General features: G+C 43.0%; 2 protein-coding genes across 5 annotated transcripts in view; one reads left to right on the top strand and one right to left on the bottom strand.

Annotated features, from left to right (window-relative positions):
• NRG3 (neuregulin 3) overlaps positions 1 to 16,289 on the top strand; it is a 602,711-nt gene extending 586,422 nt beyond the window's left edge. For both annotated transcript variants that reach the window (XM_083440046.1, XM_083440045.1), the window contains 3 exons: positions 2,112 to 2,239; positions 11,092 to 11,262; positions 13,685 to 16,289. In XM_083440046.1, coding sequence (XP_083296172.1) covers positions 2,112 to 2,239; positions 11,092 to 11,262; positions 13,685 to 14,189 — 804 coding nt within the window. In that variant the 3' untranslated portion in view covers positions 14,190 to 16,289. The remainder of the gene's footprint in view (positions 1 to 2,111; positions 2,240 to 11,091; positions 11,263 to 13,684) is intronic.
• LOC310677312 (uncharacterized protein) overlaps positions 10,851 to 23,585 on the bottom strand; it is a 62,399-nt gene continuing 49,664 nt past the window's right edge. For all 3 annotated transcript variants that reach the window (XR_014511052.1, XR_014511053.1, XM_083440140.1), the window contains exons 2-4: positions 16,513 to 16,569; positions 13,325 to 13,465; positions 10,851 to 11,215 (exon numbers count right to left, since the gene is read on the bottom strand). Coding sequence is in view for 1 of the 3 variants with exons in the window: in XM_083440140.1 (XP_083296266.1) it covers positions 11,193 to 11,215; positions 13,325 to 13,465; positions 16,513 to 16,569 (221 nt within the window). In the remaining 2 variants the exon portion in view is untranslated. The remainder of the gene's footprint in view (positions 11,216 to 13,324; positions 13,466 to 16,512; positions 16,570 to 23,585) is intronic.

The following is a 23,585-nucleotide window of genomic DNA, read 5'->3' as shown; positions in this document are numbered from 1 at the left end:
GTCCGTAAGGATCAACCACCGGTAGGGGGCATCCCGTTGATGCAAACCAACTTGAGCTCCCCCTGGGTTCCTGATGGGGTCGTGGCATGGCTCTAGCCCTGCCCCAGGCATCGGACAAGATCCACACCCCTGGATTCCTTTAACTGAATGCCCTTAAGCTTGGAGGGGCAGGTGATGGCCACACCTCCCTTCCCCCATCATGAGATCAACCAATGCCTAACTGCCAAACCTTACAAAGTTGTGACGATTGCGTCAGTTTAAATGGGTCCTGGCCATGCCTCCCCAGCCAGTGGATTGGCTGGCTGGATAATGACATGGCTAGGAACCTCCGGGTGGCACGGAACTTCATCCCCCGCCCCCGGAAGGGAGTGGGTGGCCACGTGGTCCACCGCAACTCCTCACCACATTGAAGTGGAGCTGATTTCCTGCCACCTCCTCGCAAATGATTAAGTGGGCACAAGATGTTGGAAATGGAGACTTGGGGTACATTTTGGACTATAGCAAAACATGTTCTCCATACACATGCTTATGAGGGGAAACTATTCTAAAATAATGCTAAGTTGGTATGTAACTCCTGAAATCATAAGTAAAGGAAATGAGAATTGCCCAAAGACTTGTCGGAAAGAAACAGGAGACTATATCACATATGGCAGAAGTGCAATGGGGTAAAGGAATATTAGGAAAAGATTGCAGATTTAATATTAAAAAATATTAGGTTATGAAATCCCGTATGATCCTCTGCTATTATTATTAAATTATACTGCTGAGTCAATGAGGAAAGAACACCAAGAACTATTTCCTTATATGGTTGCTATAGCAAGTATGCCAATAATAGCTAGTATTAATGAATGGACAGATGCAATTTGAGAATTTGATTTAATGTCTAAATTGACACACTTATCAAAGTCAAAAGAATGCAAAGTGTTTCTGTGGCAAACTGGATCCCAGTATTGTCTCAAAGATGTTCTCAGAGATGCAGTACAGCTTTGAGATGTCCTGAATCTTAAGGAACTGATTTTGCTTTGGTTTATCAGTCTTACATTGCTGTGCAACTTCCCTTAGGAGCATTGCATTTGGTTAATTTTATCTTTATTTTTTCTTGATTGTCACAATAATAAATAATGGTGAGTTCTTTAACAGAATGAAGCATCTTCGGAAATGTAGTTCGTTAAGGGTATGGAGTACAATTCCTACCATTGTTCTTTCCCAAGATTATTGGGGGGTGGGAACCATGATTGTGACAGTGGTGTAAATGACTGTGTGTGTGTGTGTGTGTGTGTGTGACAAAGTGACTGCAAACTCCAACCCCTTAAGGCCAGAGTGGTGGCTCATTTGTGCTGTGGCATAGTATTAGTAAGCCTCCCTGTAATGACCAAGAGGCATATTATGTATGCATTTGATGGTCTTGCAAGAAACCTAGAGAATAAATAAAACATATCTGTTGCAAATAGTCTTTCTCTGTGGGTTTGATCGTACTTAACTCTGTGCATTTACCATTTATGTACCTACCTCTCTGAAAAGTGCTGCTGCTGCTCAAGTATAAATATCACAAGTGTTCGGGGAGAAATAAATACCACAATTGTTCTCATTATATTGGGTGTGTCTTTTGAGACTTTCAGAGTCTTCTTAAGCATACTTTAGCAGAACAGCTTGTAAAATTCTGAAGGACTAGGAGGATGAACTGTGAATTGATGGGAACTGAACTAAATCCTTTTTGGAGGGGAGGAGCTGGAACTGGAACTAGCTTTCAAATGAACTTTCCAAGCTCAGGTTCACACAGTGGCCAACCTGATGTGTGTAGGAAGCTCACAAGCAGAACCCGAAGCACAACACTGCTCTCCCACCTGTAATTCCCTGCAAATAGCAGGTAGCTATTGTGGCTAGTAGCAGAATATGCTCACCTGATCCACCAGGTCTTATCCCTTGGCACAATCTAAGCCCACTCTCTGGATCTGGGAAGCGTACGGTGTTTTTAAGATCAAAATCTGGCACCTCCTGCTTTTGTGCCATGAGCAGACATTATCTCACGGTACTTACGTATACAGAGTCATATACATTGCTATTAATGCACCGTTAATCTCTCTTCCTGCCCCTTGTTTTCTTTGCTACAGTATTCAAAGGCAAACAGACATCCAGAGCCAGTGATGGAAAAAATGATGGAATCTAGCTTTTCAGGAACTCAGTCCTTTCCGGAAGCCTTGTCTCCTGACAGAGGTAGCCAGGCTATGAAGCCACACAGGTAAGGAAGCAACTCTTAATTGACATTTGTTTTGTGATACATATGCAGCACAGTCGTACACAGTGACTAGGGGGACATTTAAGAGTGTATGGCATGGAAGGAGCCTTGATCTGTTCATTAAGCAGATGTCCAGCGTTTCTTCCACTGCAGATGTAAAACAGCCATTACTTCTGCTCTCCGTGTTCCACATTCTTCTCTCTCTTTTTTTCTAAAAGGCCTAGAGGAAGTATTAAGGATGCCATCAAAGTTGTAGTCACAGACCAGTGAAGGAGGCAATTGTATTCTGAGAAACCATAAGAATAGAAGATTTCCCTCACTCTCCTGCCTCATTTCAGTTCATGAAGTTAATGACTCATCTTCTTGTAGGCAGACAGTGATGACAACGACCAGATTTTCTCAGTGCCCACCCACCAAACAAATAGAACTCAATATGAAAAATGGCTGCTTTATATATTCACCTGAGAGCGAACAATCACCCATCTATTCTTGCATCCTTTTCTCACAGTGGCCAACTAGATGTCCCCCCCCCCATTGACAATTCCAGTTTTCTTCACTCCAATTCTGGGGTGGGGATTGCTGGAAGGATCTCTCTGTGGTCCTTAGAACAGAGATAATAGATGACTCTATCTGATATGTTGTCAAGTGATTGACAGGTGAGCATTGTTTGCCAAGTGGCTTCGCAGGCCAAACTGAAAGATTTGGCACACCTCATTAGATCTGAGTATCAGAGGTTTCCCACTGCTGCTATAATTCTAGAGACAACACTTGAACCACCTGACCACAGGAGAGGTGTGCTAGCCCAAACAAGGGAAGGTCAGAAAATCCAGATTCTCTCTGGCAGGGCAATACAATAGTCAACGAAGTTGGAATTCAGAACCATGGATAGTGCTCCTGTAAAGGTAAAGGGACCCCTGACAGTTAAGTCCAGTCACGAACAACTCTGGGGTTGCGGAGCTCATCTTGCTTTACAGGACGAGGGAGCCGGCATTTGCCTGCAGACAGTTTTTCCAGGTCATGTGGCCAGCATGACTAGGCCGCTTCTGGTGAAACCAGAGCAGTACACAGAAATGCTGTTTACCTTCCTGCCGGAGTGGTACCAATTTATCTACTTGCACTATTGGAGGTGCTTTCAAACTGCTAGGTTGGCAGGAGCTGGGACTGAGCAACGGGAACTCACCCCGTTGTGGGGATTCGAACTGCCAACCTTTTGATCGGCAAGCCCAAGGCTCAGTGGTTTAGACTGACGTCCCATAGTGCTCCTGTACATGAGGTCAAACATCCCACTGTGTCAGCAAAGTCCTGGATCCATGACCTGAATTTTAGAGCAGAGTAAGGTAACCATTGTCTGCAGTCCCACCCCGGGTGTTGCCTTTTGGCCAGTTAAAGAACCAGTGCCTACTCCCGCAGCCTTTGGCTCTTTCAATGTGATGGAGTTTCCAGTTTTGCAGAGCCATTTGGGTCCTGCAAGCAGTCTGTGGATCAGCCATCAGAGTCTGTAGGCAGAGGTATCTAATCAGGGGAGGAGAGACTGGCCCTAGTGCTTGTGAAACCACACGGAATGGACCAAGGAGTGGATATACCTCCACACTTGTCACTGTAGTTGCTGGAGAACTCAGCATTCAATTTAAATATCCAAAATCCACAATGCATTTTCAGGGTAAGCACAAGGTGATCTGATGATTCTTTAAAATACTATTAAATGTATTGAAACTATTTAAAACAGAACTTCCCTTAATGCATCCTTTTTATAAATAAAATAATTCTATTTATATAAATATGACCATTATTATGTTTAACTATAAATGGGATAATGATCGTACAGTATTTATATAAAAAGAATTATTTTATTTATAAAAATGATGCAGTAATGAAAGTCCTTTTTGCAAGTATTGGTGTTTTAAATATGTGCCTTTGCAGATTCATGGGCCTGATTTGATTTATAGGTGATTGCTTTTGTCATTTTAGAATTTACTATTTAATACACCAGACCATTGTTTTTTAGAACAGGCAATAGACTTCTAAATGTCAGTGATTTATAAGCCTAGCATTGATTGTACGCATTGTGCAATTGCTTTATAAGTTATTTTATGCTACAAATACTGTACAAGAGACAGATTAGTCATCTGGGGTTTTTCACTTGATTCTTCTCAGCAGACAGATATAGCATGATAACAGTAAATACATCATGATAAACTCTTGCTCGTGCATTTTTTTTTTTTTTAGATCAGTCTAGGAAATGCAGGTGCCTGTGTAAAAGTCACCACCAAATTGATTCTACCTAAAGCAAAATTCAGGGCAAATTCAAAGTCCCGCTCAAGCAAAATGTCAATTTGAGTTTTGAGGGAAGGTTAAAGAATTTCAATAAGACTTGACGGTGTTTATCATGGAAGGCATTATATTCCTTAAGGCATGAGAAGGGAACTTCTTTTCTGTGAAAGGTCATTGACCTGCAGGAAAAGTCAATTGGGAAATTATGAAGAATATCAATTATCACTAAAGCTAACTTACAACAAGATTTATAAATGTTTCAGGCTCCCAGCAGAAGTAGAGCCATTTGCAAATTACAGAGTAACAAATCTAGACTTGCCATCTAGCATGTGCCCTGCTGGAAGCCCCAGCCAATTTTGGTTTTCAGGTGAATGTACATGTGAGATACATACATTTACCACATTCACAAGTGACATATTTAGGTGCACACTTAAAACATCATTTAGAGCTATTGAAACAGAAGAGTCTAACCACAAGTCATACTGGGTGAGATCTATACAAGACCCATTGACTTCATTTGTACATTAACATGGTCATCCCATTGATGTCAGTGGTTCTCTCTAAGCATAACTATGCTTGGATCCAACCAATTATGTTTACTCCTGGAATTTGTGAGACATTCACCAAGGCTTGGGTCTCACAACTGTAGAGTTTCTGTGCACAGTTTCACTAGACATATCCATCCCTCTCCTCCTTTATAATTCCACTGATGTTTTGTCCATTCAAGAACTTCTGTATACACCTTTGAAATTCATCTTAGCTGAAAATTGCTGGAGTAATCTAGTGTATCCTGACTCATATCCACGTTCACAGATTCTCTGAAAAAGATGCCGGACATCCCATGCCAGCAAAGTCTTTATTCTGAAAAGCAATCCAAACAGGAGCTTAAACTTTAAAATATAAGAGTGCATGGCTGCACTCTTTTCACATACTTGAAACAATTGTGGACTTACTCTGACATAAATATTGTTAGTACTGAGGTATAAATTCTCAATTCCAGTGTTGTGGCTTAATTTCTTCTGCTATGTTTTCTTTATTTTCTTAACTATCTTCTTTTTCCCACTGGTTCTTAAGAAGCATTGTGGTGAACCTACCAGGAACTCTTGAAATCAATTGAACTTAAGCATTTCGCCACATGCATTCAATCCTGTTCTTTCCAGTGAGTATTAAGAAAGCTTAGCTTCCTCTGGATAGCACCCAGTGAAGCTTAATAGAGAGGATGTTTGACACATGCAAGTCCCATTAAAATCAGTGGGATTTAATCACATAGTTAAACAGTTGAGTCTCGTTTATTTCAATTAGGGAGGTGCAAAATCAGTCCCTTAATTTCCACTGCCTTTTCCGCTTGAATAAATACCAAATATCTCAGATATCTTTGCTTTTCTGAGCATTCTCTGCGTTGGTCGAGTACTTGGTTTCCCACCCCAAAATGTCGCACAAACTGGTGCGCATTATAGCACAAAATGTGCTTACGTGTTGAAATGGGCACGTCCGTTTCCTTTCTCTTTTTCTACCTTGCCTCAGAGTACAAGCACAAGTGCAGTCAGTTGGATTTGCAGACCCATAAACACGGATTTATCCTGCAAAATGTCAGCTAAGATTATTAGATAAATAGATAGATTTGCTCGTTTCTCTCGCATCCACATTTCCCATATACCTACTAATCTTGCTTTAAAGCCAAAATTGAAGCTTAGTTACTTGTGACTAGTTGCTTAGATGTGAATCCGAATTCTCATTGGAATTCTCAGCCCATGTTCCAGGGAGAAATACATTTCCAAGTTCTGTTCATTTCTTGTTCAGTGGGTTTGTCTCTGCCTTGCCTTCTGCTAGTCCTGGATTTTAGCTTCACTGGAAGAATGTCTGGAACAATGTTTTTCGCTGGAACATGTGCAGCTTGTCACAGTTTTCAGTTCCTCCTATTCTTTTGCAACCTTTCCCCAGCCCATAGTACCATTGCATGTACATTGGCAGAACACTGCAAAAACACAATCTTAGTGTGATTCACTAGACTCCTGAAAAATGGGTTGTTGTTTTTTTTTGGGGGGGGGGTTGGATTTTCTACCCCGGGGTAAATTTAAATGTATCCTGATATCATAAAATGCCCCCAAACAGCTATGGGTGCCATCTCAGAAGGAAAGGCACCAAAGTCTGCTTCCCCGAAAAAGTCACACAATTGGTGTCTGGTCCCCCCCCCTTTTTTAAACCCCCAATACATTAACATTAGCTAGGACAAAATAAAAGTAAAACACCCCAGTGGCAATAATCAATAGATTTATTGGCCTTCCTTTTTTGTCTTAGACTATTCTTGGTTTTCAAAAATAAAACTGCTGGAACTCTTAAATCTGTATCCCTGGATTAATTTTTTAGGGTTTTTGTTGTTGTTGTTTGGGGAAAAGGTTGGCAAAAACAACAAAAAGCACCCAATATAAAATTCAGGGAGTTTTCTTATGAACTTTTTAAAAACGACAACCCCCCCCCCCCCAAAAAAAAAAACCCAGGCAATTTTTGAATACAGAAAGAAAACTATAGATGTCAAGTGGCTACAATTTGAGGGCACTTTATCTCTGTGCAGTTGAAAATGTCCCAGAAGGCCTGTATTGTAGGCCTATATGTTGGGTAAATTCTGGTACTAGAATTTACAAGAATCCACTAGAATCTACGCTCTAATTTACCCCCAGATTTACTTCTTTATTAGAAGTAGGTATGATCAGGATTCTTCTTGTGTAGTGTTTCATTCCTGTGTACATGTGGCAAAACACCTTACGAAAAAGAATCTTGATGCAACTCAATATAATCGTTGATAATGTACAGGGAGTTGGGAAAAGCAAAAATGAACTGAATGAGCTGAAAGTTGTGGCTATGCAGCAATTTGTGCTATATATGCTGTGACCTGTACAATATCTAGAAGTTAATAGTATATGAGAGGTCTCCTCATGTATTGATTTCACAGTAGGGAAAAGAGCACTTAAATCTGGCAAGTTAACTACCAAGAGGAATTGGTTGATAGACAACCTAAAAATATAAACCATCAGCATAATTTTCCTCTGGATGTGTCTGCTAGCCAGAGTCTACCACAGAGTTTGGCGTTCATAAGTTTTACCGCTGTCTGTGGGGCTCAACTGTCCATTCTTTACAGTTATGTTTCTACTAGGAAGGCTCTTTGACTTCTTGAGATCCCTTGTTTCTTCTGTAATTAATTTGTTTCCAAAAATACTCCTCTTCAAATTTTCATGTTCTCCTGATTAATCAAAGATTTGCTAAATATTCACCAAGCATTTTATACCTATATACCCTATAGCTGATGTCTATATTTGTGAGCTGGTATTTTCCACCATGTAATAATTGGCATAGGGACGCGGGTGGCGCTGTGGGTTAAACCACAGAGCCTAGGACTTGCTGGTCAGAATGTTGGCGGTTCGAATCCCCGCAACGGGGTGAGCTCCCTTTGCTCAGTCCCTTCCCTGCCCACCTAGCAGTTTGAAAGCACATCAAAGTGCAAGTAGATAAATAGGTACCGCTCTGGCAGGAAGGTAAACGGCGTTTCCATGCACTGCTCTGGTTTGCCAGAAGCGGCTTAGTCATGCTGGCCACATGACCCGGAAGCTGTACGTCGGCTCCCTCGGCCAATAAAGCGAGATGAGCATCGCAACCCCAGAGTCAGTCACGACTGGACCCAATGGTCAGGGGTCCCTTTACCCTTTACCTTTAATAGTTGGCATGTGATGAGCACATTAGCATATTTGATAGCTGACCTACAATAATATTCTATACTTATATTTGCATGCAATATAATATTTATTTTGCATTTGACTGCATTTTTAAAGTACACTGTTATATTTAAAAGGTAATGGTATTTGACCATTGATGTTGTTTCATATTTTTCTCCTATAAAAATGATCAATATTCCCCAAAGCCTAATTTTTAATTCCATGGTAAAACCTAATATTGAACCTAGGAATTGGAAAGCTTCACATTCAGAAATTTTGAGTGCATTTTAACATTTATTCCCTTTCCCCTCTAGTACAAAGTAAATATTCTTCTGTTGAGAATACATATATATATATGTAACAGATTCAGCACTCCAAATGCATCACAGCTTGCGAGCTTTTGCTCAATGTCCCATGCAAGTGCAAAGACAGAGCAAATAAGATGTGGGCATATGAACTGGTCCTAGAGGAAGCGCATAATGTGTGCTTTATTCTCCCTCTTTTCTTCTTCTTGGAAACTGTGGCAAAGAGGAGGGGGCAAAGCATTTGCTTGCCTCTCTCTCAGAGATAAAAGCGCTTCAGCATAGGTCTCTGTCTTCCCCATGAAAAGCACCCTGGGATCCATTGCATTGCTTGTGATTCTGTTTTGCACAGCTGTAATCGGCTTACCTGCCAACAGAAGCTAGATGCTGACGGTTCTAATGCCTTCCTAGGGATCTTCCCAGCCAGATTAAGACTTCTGTTTCTTGTGAAGCATCCTAGTTAAGTATGTTGCAGCATCTGCAGGTGCACAGATCTTGCACAAGCCCTCGCCTCAAGTTTTCAGACAGATGTTGCACGCAATAAATTACCTTTTGATTTCTATCTCACATCCTGATTGCCTAAATAGTGTTCCCTCCTGTTGAAGCTCTCCAGGCTGGAGGAAACAAAATCTGCTTCTGAAAGTGCTTGTCCATAACGCGATGGATAATCAGCTTTGTTTAGTAACATACGGGAAAAGAAGTGTTTGTTCTCGGAGTTGTTGTAAACGCAGTGGTGTGTGTTTTGTGCTTCATAAACATGTTTGCCTCCACGGGGAGACAAGCATGTGCAATGGGAGGAAAATGTGAGCATGGCTTTGTTTTTTAACCAGTTTCTTCATCTAGACATGGTGTCCACATTGAACCAACATTTCGAGCATCTAACTGATGACAACCTAGATTGTCAACAGTCTTGGTAAATTGATTGGTTCTCACAAATGAAGAAGGCAGAGGAAAGTAGATGTTGACCGAGTCCAGGGAGTGATGAATGCTTTGTAGTTTAACTGGGGGTAGTACCCTCTGCCTTGAAGGACAGTGATATGTTTCCTCCTTAAGAGGACCTCACTTGACCCTGAAGCCCTACCTAGTATACAATTAGTATGTGGACAGAATGTGGTGTCAGGAAGTTGGCCTTGTTTTCTCATCCATTTCTGGAGCATCAGTGATGTCCTGATCCAAAACACATGGATTCATAATTGTTCTTCCCACTTGTCACATGGCAGACATGTCCTTTTGATCTGGGCTTCATCTTAGGCTTGTCAACATGTCTGCTTCAGAGGTGCTTTCTGGAGGATCTAGAGCTGGGTATATCAATCAAATACCTTTATTGGCATGTTTTAAGTAACTGGAATAATTAAAAAGACAAGGGTGAAGCTATCAAGGGTTATAAGGTCCCACTATGGCCATGTGCATTTGGATATTCTGCAATGCCCTGTCTATTTTCCAAAAGGATAGTTCACCGGGAACCCTTTTGGGTAAAACTGTGGCTAAAAAGGAAGCTACTAAAGCAGTAATATATTTGTCCTGATCTGCCAGGCTTCTTCTTGGAGTTGTGGGCTGGAGGTCCAACATTTTGCTCAGCATCAGTTGACAAGGTCTGCCATGTAAAGGGCAATCTAAGAGAATGTGGTCCATTGAATCAGGTACTTCTTGGTTGCAGGCACACAAACAGGCTTGAAATGGAATGTGTGAGAATCTGCCTTTGGTCACTGCAGAGAGGAAAGCATTTAGTCTTGCAAGCATAAAGAGTCTTCGATGGGAAGGGAGTAGTAGATCCTTTAGATATTTGGCACAGGTTCTGTAGGATATTGTGATACCTAAGCCCCTGGGAGAACAAGATCTCGGAGTATGAGGTAACAAGCTCTGTCTTTTGTGGTCGTAGAGCCACTGCTTGATTAATTGGAATATGTGATTTTTGTCACATACCTCGAGGAAGAGCTGGGTATATTTGACTGTTTAGAGTATGCCTGCTCCAAGTTCCAGCTTTGTTCAATGGAAAAGTGATGGTGTAGCTCAGAGTCTGCTAATTGATGGTAACAATTGTGTAAATGCAGTTGAAAGGGGCTGCTCCTTACACTGTTTTGCCACTTTGGCAGTGATTCAGGGGTGTGGGTTTTGAACGCTATCCCGCTGCAGGCATTAGCAGGAGAAAGTACCTCATACCATTATGGACATCTCTCTGCTGTAGCTCCTTGAATCAAAGGCATTACTGTGGTGATCCATTGCCATGTCTGAATTACCCACAGATTTATTTGAACTCTTGAGCCCCCAGAAGCAGGGCTAGCCACAGTGGGTGAATCAGACAAGCATACAATACATTCTCACAAGAACAAATGCTTTCAACATTTGTAGCATCAATCTCTTTATTCTATTTCTCCAGGTGTAGGAGCAGAAAACTAAGGGTAGAACGTAAAGCTAGAATTGTGACTCACTAATTCCGTAGAATTTTGAACTGGCATTATTAAAAAAAAAACAGGATTAAAATGCTGCACTCCATGAATTAGTAATATTGCATTTCATCTTTCATGGGTTTACATGGTGAAAGCGCTGATGGTTTCTCTTGTGTCCTTGTTCCCAGAAGTCTCTCTTCATGCTGCAGCCCAGGTCAACGAACAGGGATGCTCCACAGGAATGCCTTTCGGAGGACTCCTCCCTTACCTCGGGGCAGGTTCAACGGGATCACAGGACCAGCATACCAACAACTAGAAGAGTCAAGGATCACAGATCAGGAGACAATACCTTGTCAAAGGTAGGCAACATGCTAGCAACATGCTTTGATGTTGACCTTTTTCAGGGTGTGAATTATTTCTTGAAGTGAGGCCCATATCAGGCCTGCACCAAGGGGAAGCAAAGTGCTAGTGGCATATTTATGTCACTCATTTATACTCATGCCCAGTGCCAGACGTGCCAGAATGCACCTCCCACAGAAGACCCACCCCAGAGCCCAAAGAGGATTGGGGGGGGGGTGGAATCTCCTCATGAGCCAGAGGCAGCCTCCCTCAGGCTCCATTTGGGGGGGCTGCCTCAGGCACCTTCACACAGGAGAAGACTTCCTTAAACCGCTCCGCTGAGGGGCATGCGGCTGCCCACATCTCAGCAGAGCAGTTTAACAAAGCCACTAGAGCTGGGCGATGCTGTGTTTTCAACATTGCGGTTTAACAATCAACCGCCATGTTGAAAGATGCTGCATTGGCACGGGGTGAAACTGCTTCTGCTCTCACCATGGGAGCTGAGGCACTTTCACCCCAGTGGGCTGGGGCTAATACAGCTGGCCCCAGCCTGCTGCTTTGGGGGGGGGGCAAGCTACCTCATCCCCAACTCCCTGAAGATGGGGGTTACAGTACCCAAGCGCAGGGAGCCAGTCAGGCTCTGTGTGAGACACAGCCCCCCTCCTGGATGCAGGCAGCCAGGCAGTAGCCAAGCAAGGCTGCATCTGCCCAGGGCCTGCGCTGTGCCCCTGCTCCTACTCGTGAGCAATCAGGAACGCAATCACAGCTGGGAACCCCACCTCACCACTGGCAGTTCAGGGCTCCGTAAAACTGCTTGGCGGAGGCAAGGGTAGCCGCACGTTCCTCAGCCAAGCAGTTTAAAGACATGGAGGGAGGAACAAGCTATACTGGCACCTCAGCCAGGCAGCTTGTTCCCTCTGCATTGTATGAGGGCAGAGTGTGATGCTGGTTTCACTCAGTGCGGTATATCACTGGTAAAACTGCCTCTAGCTTGTTTCTCCCTCAGCACACTGGGCACCGGAGGCAGATTAGGAGTGGTGGTGGTTTCACCAGCGAAATACCGTTGAGTGAAACTGCCACCGAACTCTACCCTCCTGTTACAGATGGAGAAACAAGCTGCGTCGGCGAGCTTCAGTGCAGCTTGTTCCTCCCTCCACTTCAGCAAGCCACATGTCCCTCCGGCTCATACATGCTGGAGGGGACATGGGGCTTGCTCAGCCAGGGGGGCAAGAAGGCTCAAAGCAGCACAGCCGCCACCCCATCTCAAGGCAGGGACAGATGCTGCCTCAGCTCCCACCACTATCTTGGGATGGGTGGGGGGAGATGCGAACAGGTTGTCCCTCCCTGTGATACAGAGGAAGCCTGCTCCCTCTCCCCCCCCCCATGCCATGGCAGCGGATGAGGCAGGCTTACAAACTGAGTGTTAGGATGCCTGCCTCATCCGCCACAGCTTTGACATGAGCTCCTTTCCAACATTGTGATATACTGCCATAGTAAAATGTTTTGTAAAGGTAAAAGGACCCCTGACCATTAGGTCCAGTCGTGACCGACTCTGGGGTTGCGGCGCTCATCTCGCTTTATTGGCTGAGGGAGTCGGCATATAGCTTCCGGGTCATGTGGCCAGCATAAGCCGCTGCTGGCAAACCAGAGCAGCACACGGAAACGCCGTTTACCTTCCCGCCAGAGCGGCACCTATTTATCTACTTGCACTTTGACGTGCTTTCGAACAGCTAGGTTGGCAGGAGCAGGGACCAAGCTCACCCCATCGTAGGGATTTGAACTGCTGACCTTCTCATCGGCAAGCCCTAGGCTCTGTGGTTTAACCCACAGTGCCACTAGTATATTACAATGTTGGAAAGCAGATATCGCCCAGCCCTACTCCTCATGAGCCAGAGGTGCAACAGGGCTTTGGTGAGGTATTTCCTCCCACTTCCTGAGCCCAGCTTAGAGGTGCTGCACGCAGTTCCAGTGAGTTTCTGCTGGGAAAAAAGCCCTGCTCGTGCCATGACGTACAAGGATAAACCATCCCCTGAGTTCAGATTGATACAGAATGACCAACTTTCACCAGCTTCTAAAACTTACCAAAGATCTTCCCTGGCAGAGAGTTCCGTGGGGAGGTGGCCCTTGTCGAAAATGTCTGATTCTCATTTGACCACTTGCCAGATTTCATATGACTTGAGTATATGGAACAGGAAGGAAGTTTCCCTTCAGGCACCCTGGTCCCTGAAAATTAATTTTTCACAGAATTAAATCTGAAGCAAATTTGGAGGCAGAGCAGCTAAGAAAAGGTGAAGGAATTTCAGTAAGCCTAGTGCAATTGCTCAGGGACTTGTGCAATTTCTCATGTATCTCCCAATACATTTTTGTGAAATGAATTTATCCTGCTGTATCAGTGTGCCTTTCGGAAAAGCTAACACGTCTCATACCTTTCCTCTTCTCTAGGTTATCTACTGGTTTAAAAACACCACAGAATACTTCAATAAATATGCAACTGCCTTCAAGAGAGACAAGCTCTTATTTTAATAGCGTGGCTCCAAAGGATATGGTTGGCTATCCATCTCCACGGGCCAGTTCCGTCCCCATCATTCCTTCGGTGGGCTTAGACGAAGCCTGCATGCAGACACAAAACGTTTCAGACATAACAGGCATCAAATGGTGCAAAAACTCCTATTCCACTGAACTTGTTAATGTGAGTGCCCCAGCCAGCAGTTGTCTTATTGCAGAACAACAAGAAGTCAAAATATTGTTAGAAACTGTCCAGGAGCAGATCCGAATCCTGACTGACACAAGGAGGTCGGAGGACTTTGCGCTGTCAAATGCCGACGCCAAGAACAGTACAAGTGAAAACACAGCATTTCTGCCCATGAGTCCTGTGGTGAAATCGGAACAAGAGGCACAGTTTGTCTTAAAAAGTGAAATGAAAAGAGACTCAGCATCAGTCAAGTGACTTTGACTGGGGGTGGGGGTAGGGGTGGGGGGTGGGAGGGATGTACGGATCTGTGCATTTGAAGCTTTGCTAAACAGGAAAGAGAGGAAATTAAATACAAATTATTTATATGCATTAATTTAAGAGCATCTACTTAGAAGAAACCAAATAGTCTATCGCCCTCATAACAGTGTTTTTTAACAAAATATTTTTTTAAGGGAAAGAGAGGTACCAGGAGGGAAAACACTTAATCAGAAATTTTGGTTTATTTATTTTTTCTTCCTTTCTTCCAGTTTTCTCCCACCCCTTATTCTGTTGTTTCCTCCGGGCTTACAAAACGCAGTTTCACAATTTTACAGGTGTCCTGTTTGAAGGTTTAGTCTGGCACAACACCTTAGATGTATGAATTTCAGAAGAGTGCTACATGAGAACTGTTGTTGGGCATTTTACCAGCACATCTTCCACTGAAATGAATGGGAGCAAGAGCACAGTTACTGTTCTTATTTCGCTGTTTCAATGGGGCTCGCTTGGGTGACACTGGCATTGTGCCCAGTGCTCCCCCATGCCTCCTAACCACAATCCCTTTTGAGTAGTCTGGCTCCCACAGCCTCCACAATTCAGACCAGTGTTTAACACAAGAGTTTTGTCACTGATCCAGATTTGTAAAACAAATCCGAATGAGCCGTACCAAAATATCACTGGAAATGAAATCCAACGTCAGTTTGGCCATTCGTTCTACAAGCAAAACAAACAAGGAATTCTGAATGAAGTCATAGCAGCTTTGCCAGGAATGCAGGAGGTTGTTGTAAGGGAGAAGGGGATTTGGAAATTTAGGTCCTCCTCCAGTGATGCTTTGCAGGAATCCAAAATGGTTTTGGTAAGTCTAGTAACATTTCTCAGGGGAGTTTAAGCATATCCCTAATGCAAATATGTTACTCTCCTGCAAAAACTAGAATGTGTGACGTCAAGACTTAAATTCTAGCACTTCAGCAAGTGTGGATGCTTTATGGTATTTTATTTTTTATTTTTTAATACCAGGAGGTTTGATCCAAATGAGCACTACTCTAGTAGGTAAATCTAAGGATGTTTTCTTCTCACTTCAGCACTCGCTATCAACGACTTTTATTTGGAAACAATTTCCTCCCCCTCTTAATATCAAACCAGAAAAAAATTCCACTTGAGAGGAAGGTTACTCGTGGCAGATACGCAGCCTGTGTGTATATTACCTATTTCATTTTATTTTCAAACAACAGAACAAAAGCCCACACCTTAAACCACATTACGTTTGCCATGGAATTTCGAGTATTGTCAGAATGTTATTCTTGGAAGTCATTTGTGAACTCCAGAGGGACTGCTCAAGTATGTGCATACGTGTGCGTTTTAATTTTATTAACTCCTTGTCCAGGGGCCTGGAGGATCTTGTGCGTTTCTGTATTCGGCATATATATATGCGATTGTCACTTTAATTTACTTTCATGTCTAATATTCCCATTCACTTTCAACCTGATCCATAACCAAGTGAAGCATCTTCACTGGACATGATCCAAAGTTCCTTTGGGCCCCTCGGAGAGGAAATGCTCAGTTTGTATATGTTAATTTCCCATTGTCCATGTGTAGAGCAGCATTGGGTGATAAAAACAGAAAATTCAGCTCTCTGGCACTTCCTGCTTTTCCGTATCATCCTTAGCAAAAGCTGCACATCTCATTGTATGGGACGTGTGCCAGTTTTCCTTCAGGGGTTACATGGAAATGGGAAGTATAAGTCTTGTTCTCCCTGCAAATTGTAAAAGGCCAGAGCTGCCCTTAGGTTTTCAACCTTAAAACCTGGATCACACAATCCTAAGTGTAGGGAGACCCCTGAATTTGAATGGACACATTAGCAGCAATCTGTCCTCAGATGCTTCTTTTACACATCGTGCAATCCACTGAGCCAAAGTGGTTTTAGAAAAATATTCATTGATATTAATGGAGATCTGGGTGAGCACAAAATCAGGTCCTTAAAAATAAGATAAACTTGCCAGTTGGGGTTTTCCTAAGAACTTGAAATTTCTTTTGTATTGTTTTTATTTAACCACAAACCACAATATGGCATCAGAATAAAGAACTTGTGTTCAGTAACAACCTATGTATTAGTACTTTTTTATTTTTTAAACAAGAGTATCATCTGCTTAAACTGTTTGTACAAATTACTCTCTATAGTAAAGAAAAGGAAAAAAATAGACCAAACAGCCTTCCCTCTTTAATGGTAGAGATCATATTTTCTAAAATATATGCACACTATATAGATGGAATACATTAATACTCTAATCCACAGCCAGAATATTGTTATAAAAAATTGCATTACCTTGATTCCCAAGTTTCTCAAGAGCCATGTTTCCAATATAGCACAGTAGATATGTTCCTGTGATAACGAGAAGAAAGCAATATTTTACTCCCCGTCAAATGAACTGGATAAAGATGCTTTAAAAATGCCATTTGTTTTACTTGCCATTCACAAATCCCCGGCACCATTCAAAATCCGTAGACACACAAATCCTCCCCCCCCCCTCCAATGTTGATGGAATTGTCTTGTTTACATAACTTTCTATGGCTCTAATCTTTGCTGTGTGTTTTCACTAAAGCGGTATTTCACTGCAAACTCTGACTGATCTGATCCAGAATGGTACCACCAATTATACTTTTTCCACCAATGTCAGAAGTTCTCATAAGATTGGATAAAAGGGGTTGGGGTTGGGGTGCTACCCAGAATCATAGGAAAAGACAATGAACACAGAGTTGGCTGTTTTGCTGGAGTGGGGAGCCAACAAAAAACCTCCCCTTCTAACCAGTCTTAAAAATCTACTGGAAACACACTGCATGATTTCTGCTGGAGAAAAAAAAAACTAATCTGATTTTGGCAATGCCTTTCTTAAAGCATTCTATCATTTTGCCATCCTCAAAAGGAGGAAGAGCAGAGCAGCAATGTATTAATGGTCAGTTGATGTGGTTTCTTGGTTTCTTTTTTTAATTGACATGAGAGATGAAGATCTGAAACGGTGGGAAATCTTCCATTTGTGTTAGCAATGCTCTCTGTACCCAGCAAAGGATGTGTGACTGTTATATGTTAACTGTTCTATTCAGTTTTCAGCATGTTTGAATAGAGAGACATTAATATTAACCATCTGAAAGACTAGTGTACTTATTTGTTAAGAATACAACTTCATCTCACAAATTTGATGCAGGGGAGGTGTGTCAAGATATGCTGGCACGGGTAATTCTTAATCTGAATTAACAGTTTGTACTATGAACGCTTCCCCCCACCCCACCCCATGCTCACTTCAGTCTAGCATTTTAATTCCTTACTCAGACTGCACAAAATAGTATAGCAAGTTGCTGCATGTACACACACACACACACACACATGTACACAAATTCAGGAGGTACTAGGAAAATTTCTGCTCTGCTTTAACCATCATGTGAAACAGGTCATTTCAAAGGCACGGGAAGGCATCCATCTATAAAGTGACAGCCAGTGATTTCATTAGTCAATATTTCAGAACTCCTGGGCTTTGGTCCAAGCTAGGTGTGCCATTGATCAAGGCAGAAATTCAGTGCCTATCACCTGTACCGACAATATTTGGAGATTTTTAATGGTTTCATGAGGAAAAATCTCATATCTTAAGAGGACCATAAAATATGTTATAGACGTTCCCTATGCCTTGTGACGCTGAACAGTCATTCGCACCACAAGTGCCAGCTTGGCCCTGTGACCGTGGGTGCCTGGGGCCATGGGTGTCATACAGCATGCATGACCCTGGCACTGAAATTTGTGGGTGCCTGGCCACTTCATGGGGAATTTTGTGGGTGCTTGGGCACCCAGGGCCCCAGGCAGTTGGTGCCTATGATTTGTACTCAAATATGCTTGCGTATGTTAGGTGTGCACAAATGGTTGTTCCTGATATGCATAGCATTTCAAGCATTCTAATCTGTAAAATATGAAGACTACCTATTTTGAAATGGGTAGGAAGGCTAACATATAATACATGCAATTCCTTTAAAAAAAAAACCTACTACATGGTGATCTTTTGTGTATGCATTTCATTTACATAAACAATCCATTCAATGAATAAAGCCACTGTGTACCATTTTCACACACACACACACACTCAAAATGCACAACATGATTGTTTTCTAAAGTGCCCCATTAGCAGTTGCTCCACCATCTGGAAACTGTTAAGTAAATCCCCAAGATACAAAAGCAGTTTGGTTCTGAAAGAGATTCTGAAAGAGAAATTGCCCCTTGATGGCAAATTCTAGTCTTCTGGGCATTTCCCAGCTGTTGAGCTACCTAGTCCATAAAGGAAAGGACTAGGTAATGGAAAGAGTCCATAAAGGAAAGAGTCCATAAAGGGAGAGGAAGCTGGAGGTAGGAAAATTCATCAAATAACTATAATGATGCACTGATATATTGAGTTGCGGCCAATGGGTGCAACTCCCACCCACAACAGGGAAAACACAACCGTGGATGCATTGTGTAGTAACACATCAGTGGAAGGTGGAACCTAAAGATACTGCAGTGCTAAAGCTATGAGTGCACTGGTGTTGCCTCTCTGAAATGGGATTGCTATGGAGACTCTCATAAGAACGTGGCCCCACTGAAGGATTTGTAGCATACGTGGAGAGCAGAAGTTGTTAGACTCCCAGTCTCCCAAGTCCCAGCCAGTATAAACTGTGGTCAAAGATTAGGAGAGTTGCAGTTCAACAACATCTGGAGGACCACAGGTTTTCCAGAAATGATATGTGAGCATGCACATCTCAAAGGGAATAACATGTAAGTTTGGCCAGGGATAGCTCAGTCAGCAGAGCATGAGACCCTTAATCTCAGGGTCATGGGTTTGAGGCTCACATTGGGCAAATGATTCCTGCATTGCAGGGGGTTGGACTAGATGACCCCTGTGGTCCCTTCCAACTCTACAATTCTGATTCTATAAAATAGACGACGGGAGTATGAATCAGAAAATGGTATTCAGTTTGGAAACAAACATTAAATCTGTCCAAAAACTCTTCCACACAACCGCCCATTTGCCCCCAAACCCAAAAGAAGACACATGAGACAAGTTGGAGGAACTGCAAAGCAACAATAAACCAACTATCCAAATTCAAAGAAATATGTGCAAGCAGCACTAGGTCCCGCTGTCAAGTGTTCACCGAACATGCACATACCAAGCCTACAGGGCACCCCTAAACCTCACCATGCACCCTGGCAGAGCTTTGAAAAGTGCCCATAACCCAACAATGCCTCAGTTTACCCTATATTCCACCACTTCCCTACCTGCCCATACTCAATGCCCCAAACAGGCTGCCATACCATGCCACTGCCAGAAGCCAGGCAACGAATAGAAGAACCATAAGGACAATCAAAGGGATGCAGGTGGTGCTGTGGTCTAAACCACTGAGCCTCTTGGGCTTGCTGATCAGAAGGTCGGCGGTTCAAATCCCCGCGATGGGGTGAGCTCCCATTGCTTGGTCCCTGCTCCTGCCAACCTAGCATTTTGAAAGCACACCAAAAAGTGCAAGTAGATAAATAGGTACCGCTTTGGCTGGAAGATAAACAGCTTTTCTGTGTGCTGCTCTGGTTTTGTCAGAAGCAGCTTAGTCACACTGGCCACATGACCCGGAACATGTCTGCGGACAAACGCCGGCTCCCTCAGCCTGTAAAGTGAGATGAGTGTCACAACCCCAGAGTCGTCTGTGACTGGACTTAACTGTCGAGGTCCTTTACCTTTACCTTAAAGGACAATCAAGGAATCTCCCCCCCCCAATCCAACTCAGCCCCTTCAAGAGGCAACAATAATAAAGGGAGGGAGAGAGGGTGCTCTAAAGAAAAGCAAGGAAGAATGTTTAGAGGGGGAGCAGGTTTAAGTGTCCAGCTTCCCATTTATTTCTTCCCACTTTATTCGGACCAGGAAGCTCTGCTTGCAGCTTCGGAACAAGTCAGGATCACAAATCACAATTTGAAGCTGGTTTAAGATTCTGGCTTGTTCTGAAATTGGCAAACTATAGTCTCCCAATTTGGAGGGAACTGGAAACTATGTTTCATTGGAGACTTGGAAGTTTGATTACAGAGGACTGCGAAAGGAGGAGAACAGGAGCTGAGTGCTCAGACAAAAAGCTCATTGGTCTCTGGGCTTATCAAGCCAAGATATGATCATCCTAATTGGGTCAATGAGTAGGGAGGACTCATAACAATTCAACAAAGCCGGAGAGCTCAAAGCCAATAGTAACTGAAGTTTCAAAAACTACAGCCTGCCATCTTAAACTACTTTTCATCCTTTTTCGTTGAATTCATTTTCTTTGGTTCAGGGAACTAACAAACAAAACTATTTGCAGTGGTGATATGCAACTCTCATTGTTCGTTTATTTTCTTTTAGTTAAAGAGAAAAGAAATTCAGATCTCTTAGCAGAGGACTAATTGTTTGGTGATTAAATCAGATGCAGCATTTGTCTCTTTCAATGATGATAAGTCCAATAAAAGATTATCCAAATGGGGTTTTCAGCTTTGCGCAAATGGGTTTTATAGAGCTAAACAGATATTCAGCCTACAGAAAGTGTCTCGCTCCTACTGAACCAAGGATCATTGATCTATTGCTGGATCTGATCTATTGCTGATATTGTGACCTATTGCTGAAGGATGCTTTCTGGGGAAATGAATCATTCCCTTCTGATTCACAGCAGTGTGGGCTACCCTTTATTTTGCATGTGAAAAATCTGTTGGGGCCACCCTCTTCCTAGGGTTAAGTGGTCTCTATTTGAACATTAGTTCAGATAAAACATTCCACATGCATACATTTAAACATACAAATGTTCCCAATACTGTTGGAAACAAAAACTTGAAACAGTGGGTTTAAACCTGAATGTAAATTAGATTCAAACCAGCACATAGCTAAGAGTCTCACATGCTCTATCACATATTCAACATCTAAAATGTAAATATGGCAAAAGCAGGATTGGTTCAATGAACCAGTGCTGAAAAACTGAGCATCTTTTCAGAAATGCACAAACAAAAGGCTGCAGTCCTATACCCACTTGCCTTGCGATAAACCCTGCTGAATTTGCGGGCTTTACATCTGAGCAGATACCTATAGGATCGCTCAGTTTATCTGCTTCTTTGCAAATAATTTCGTTCTTTGCAAATAATTAAAAACTGTGAACAAGGGCTGCTTGCACTCTGAGAGCCACAGGGTTGCATTTAGAGGAACAGCGCCATCACAAAACATCAGATCTAAAAGAGAGAAACACAACAGGAGCAAAGCAGAATTTCCTGTACATGCCTCTAACAAAGATGCATAAAAATATAATTTTTAAAAAGTTTGCAAGTAGGATGCAATGCTATGTACCAAAACTTCTTTGAAAGTGATTCCCACTGAACTCAGTGGGACTTACTCCTAAGAAAGCGTGTGCAGGATTGGGCTGCATATTTCCTTCTATTTCCTTCTTTCATATATATATATTTAAAGAAGTTGAAAATGTTTGTGTGTCCCCCCCCCCCTGTATTATTAAAAAAAATTCAGGCCCACAGTCTTTGTGGGGTGGGATGGATTGGGGCAGGTGCTCATTTGTGTATGTATCATTTATCACCCCTACATTTCAATAAAACATCAATGACAATGGTTCAATCTGCTGATTGTCTGAAGACACAGAAAAGCACATTTTCCAGGTAAGGAGCCTATAAACACAGGTGCATTCTTTGGAACGGTGAGAGGATATTGAGGAAACATTCTCATAAAAATAAAAGACAGAGAGATGCAACATACAGCTCCCAAATTTATCATATTTATGCCCTGCCTGTGGGCCTTCACTCAAAAGTTCTTAGCTGCTTAGCTATTTTCCTTAGCTATTTGGTGGGAAGGGAGACCTTTCACTGATAAAAATGTGTGTCAGCTTATGCACTCAAATATTGCCACAGGGCCAAAGTATACATTAAACACACTTGGCAAGAGGATGCTTGAACTGGCCACCCTTATTTTAATGGGGGGGGGAGAGAAAGCAGGTACATGAAGCCCCGCTCCAGAGAAAATATCTGATCTGAATTGTTTATTTTCCCCGATGTCTGCAGTGCACAATACTGCACTCTTGGGGACAAAAGAGCAATTGAAAGTTTCGGCAGGAAATGGATCTAGGCTCCCACTCCCGATTAGGAGTTTGTTATAGTACAGGCAGTGGCGGAGCTTCATGCTCCAGCACCGGGGTGGGGTGGGGGTGGAGAGCAGGTGGGGAGGGGCTGGCATGCATCCCAGGGGTGTGGCACACTGCCTGCAGGGACATGGCACCCAGCACAGTTAGGGGGCAGCTGTGATGGCACCCCACCAGGACCGCGCCGCCGGGGCGGTGCGCTCCCGCTGCACTCCTCTTCCTCCGCCAGTGACTATGGGACCCCATGGCTGCTTTCTCTTCAAAATAAAAGTACGTCAGCTTAAAAATAATAATGAATGTGTTGTAGCATGGAGTTTGGCTGAAAGTTCTAAAAGCAATGGACTGTCAGCGGCAGGTTTGAAGCAGGCCTGAATGAAATCGGCTTCTATCTCTGGTGTCTGAACTCAAACTATAAATTGTACAGTGGTACCTCAGGTTAAGTACTTAATTCGTTCCAGAGGTCCGTATTTAACCTGAAACTGTTCTTAACCTGAAGACCACTTTAGCGAATGGGGCCTCCTGCTGCTGCTGCACTGCCAGAACACGATTTCCGTTCGCATCCTGAAGCAAAGTTCTTAACATGAAGCACTATTTCTGGGTTAGCGGAGTCTGTAACCTGAAGCGTATGTAACCTGAGGTACCACTGTAATCCAATTCCATGCAACAAGGAGACATGGAAATCAATATTGTTGTCAGTTGTTGTCCTCTTATACTTAATACTCTTCAAAAAGTGCAATGCTAACACATGTGTGGAGCTTAAAATGGAATATGCATGGAAACTGCCAAAACATATACAGTCGTACCTTGGGTCCCAAATGCCTTGGTACTTGGACTTTTGGCTCCTGAATGCTGCAAACCAGGAAGTGAGTGTTCTGGTTTGTGAACATTCTTTGGAGCTTGCTGCAGCCAATCAGAAGTTGTGCTTTAGTTTCTGAACGTTTTGGAAGTCGAATGGACTTCCTGAACGGATTCCTTTTGACTTCCAAAGTACGAATGTACTGTTGTCAATTAACATTGGTGGGATTTGCACATTGGAATAAGTACAAGGAAATTTGGGAAGTTTTCATCCTTTTTATTGGAGCAGGCTGAGCAAAAGCCAGCTATCCAGCTATCCCTGCATGATAAGGTGAAAATCCTTCTTCTACACAAAAACCAAGGATGCCAGAGACCAGGCCTCTCACCTAGCCACCCTATTGGTTGGCCAGTCATCTTCATTTCCATTCAACCCCTCTCTCCGCTGCCTTT

The sequence above is a fragment of the Podarcis tiliguerta genome (genome assembly GCF_965153285.1).
Source record: "Podarcis tiliguerta genome assembly, chromosome: 5".
Classification (NCBI taxonomy): domain Eukaryota; kingdom Metazoa; phylum Chordata; class Lepidosauria; order Squamata; family Lacertidae; genus Podarcis; species Podarcis tiliguerta.
Note: the sequence above shows the minus strand (reverse complement) of the source record. Positions and strands in the feature narration are given on the sequence as shown.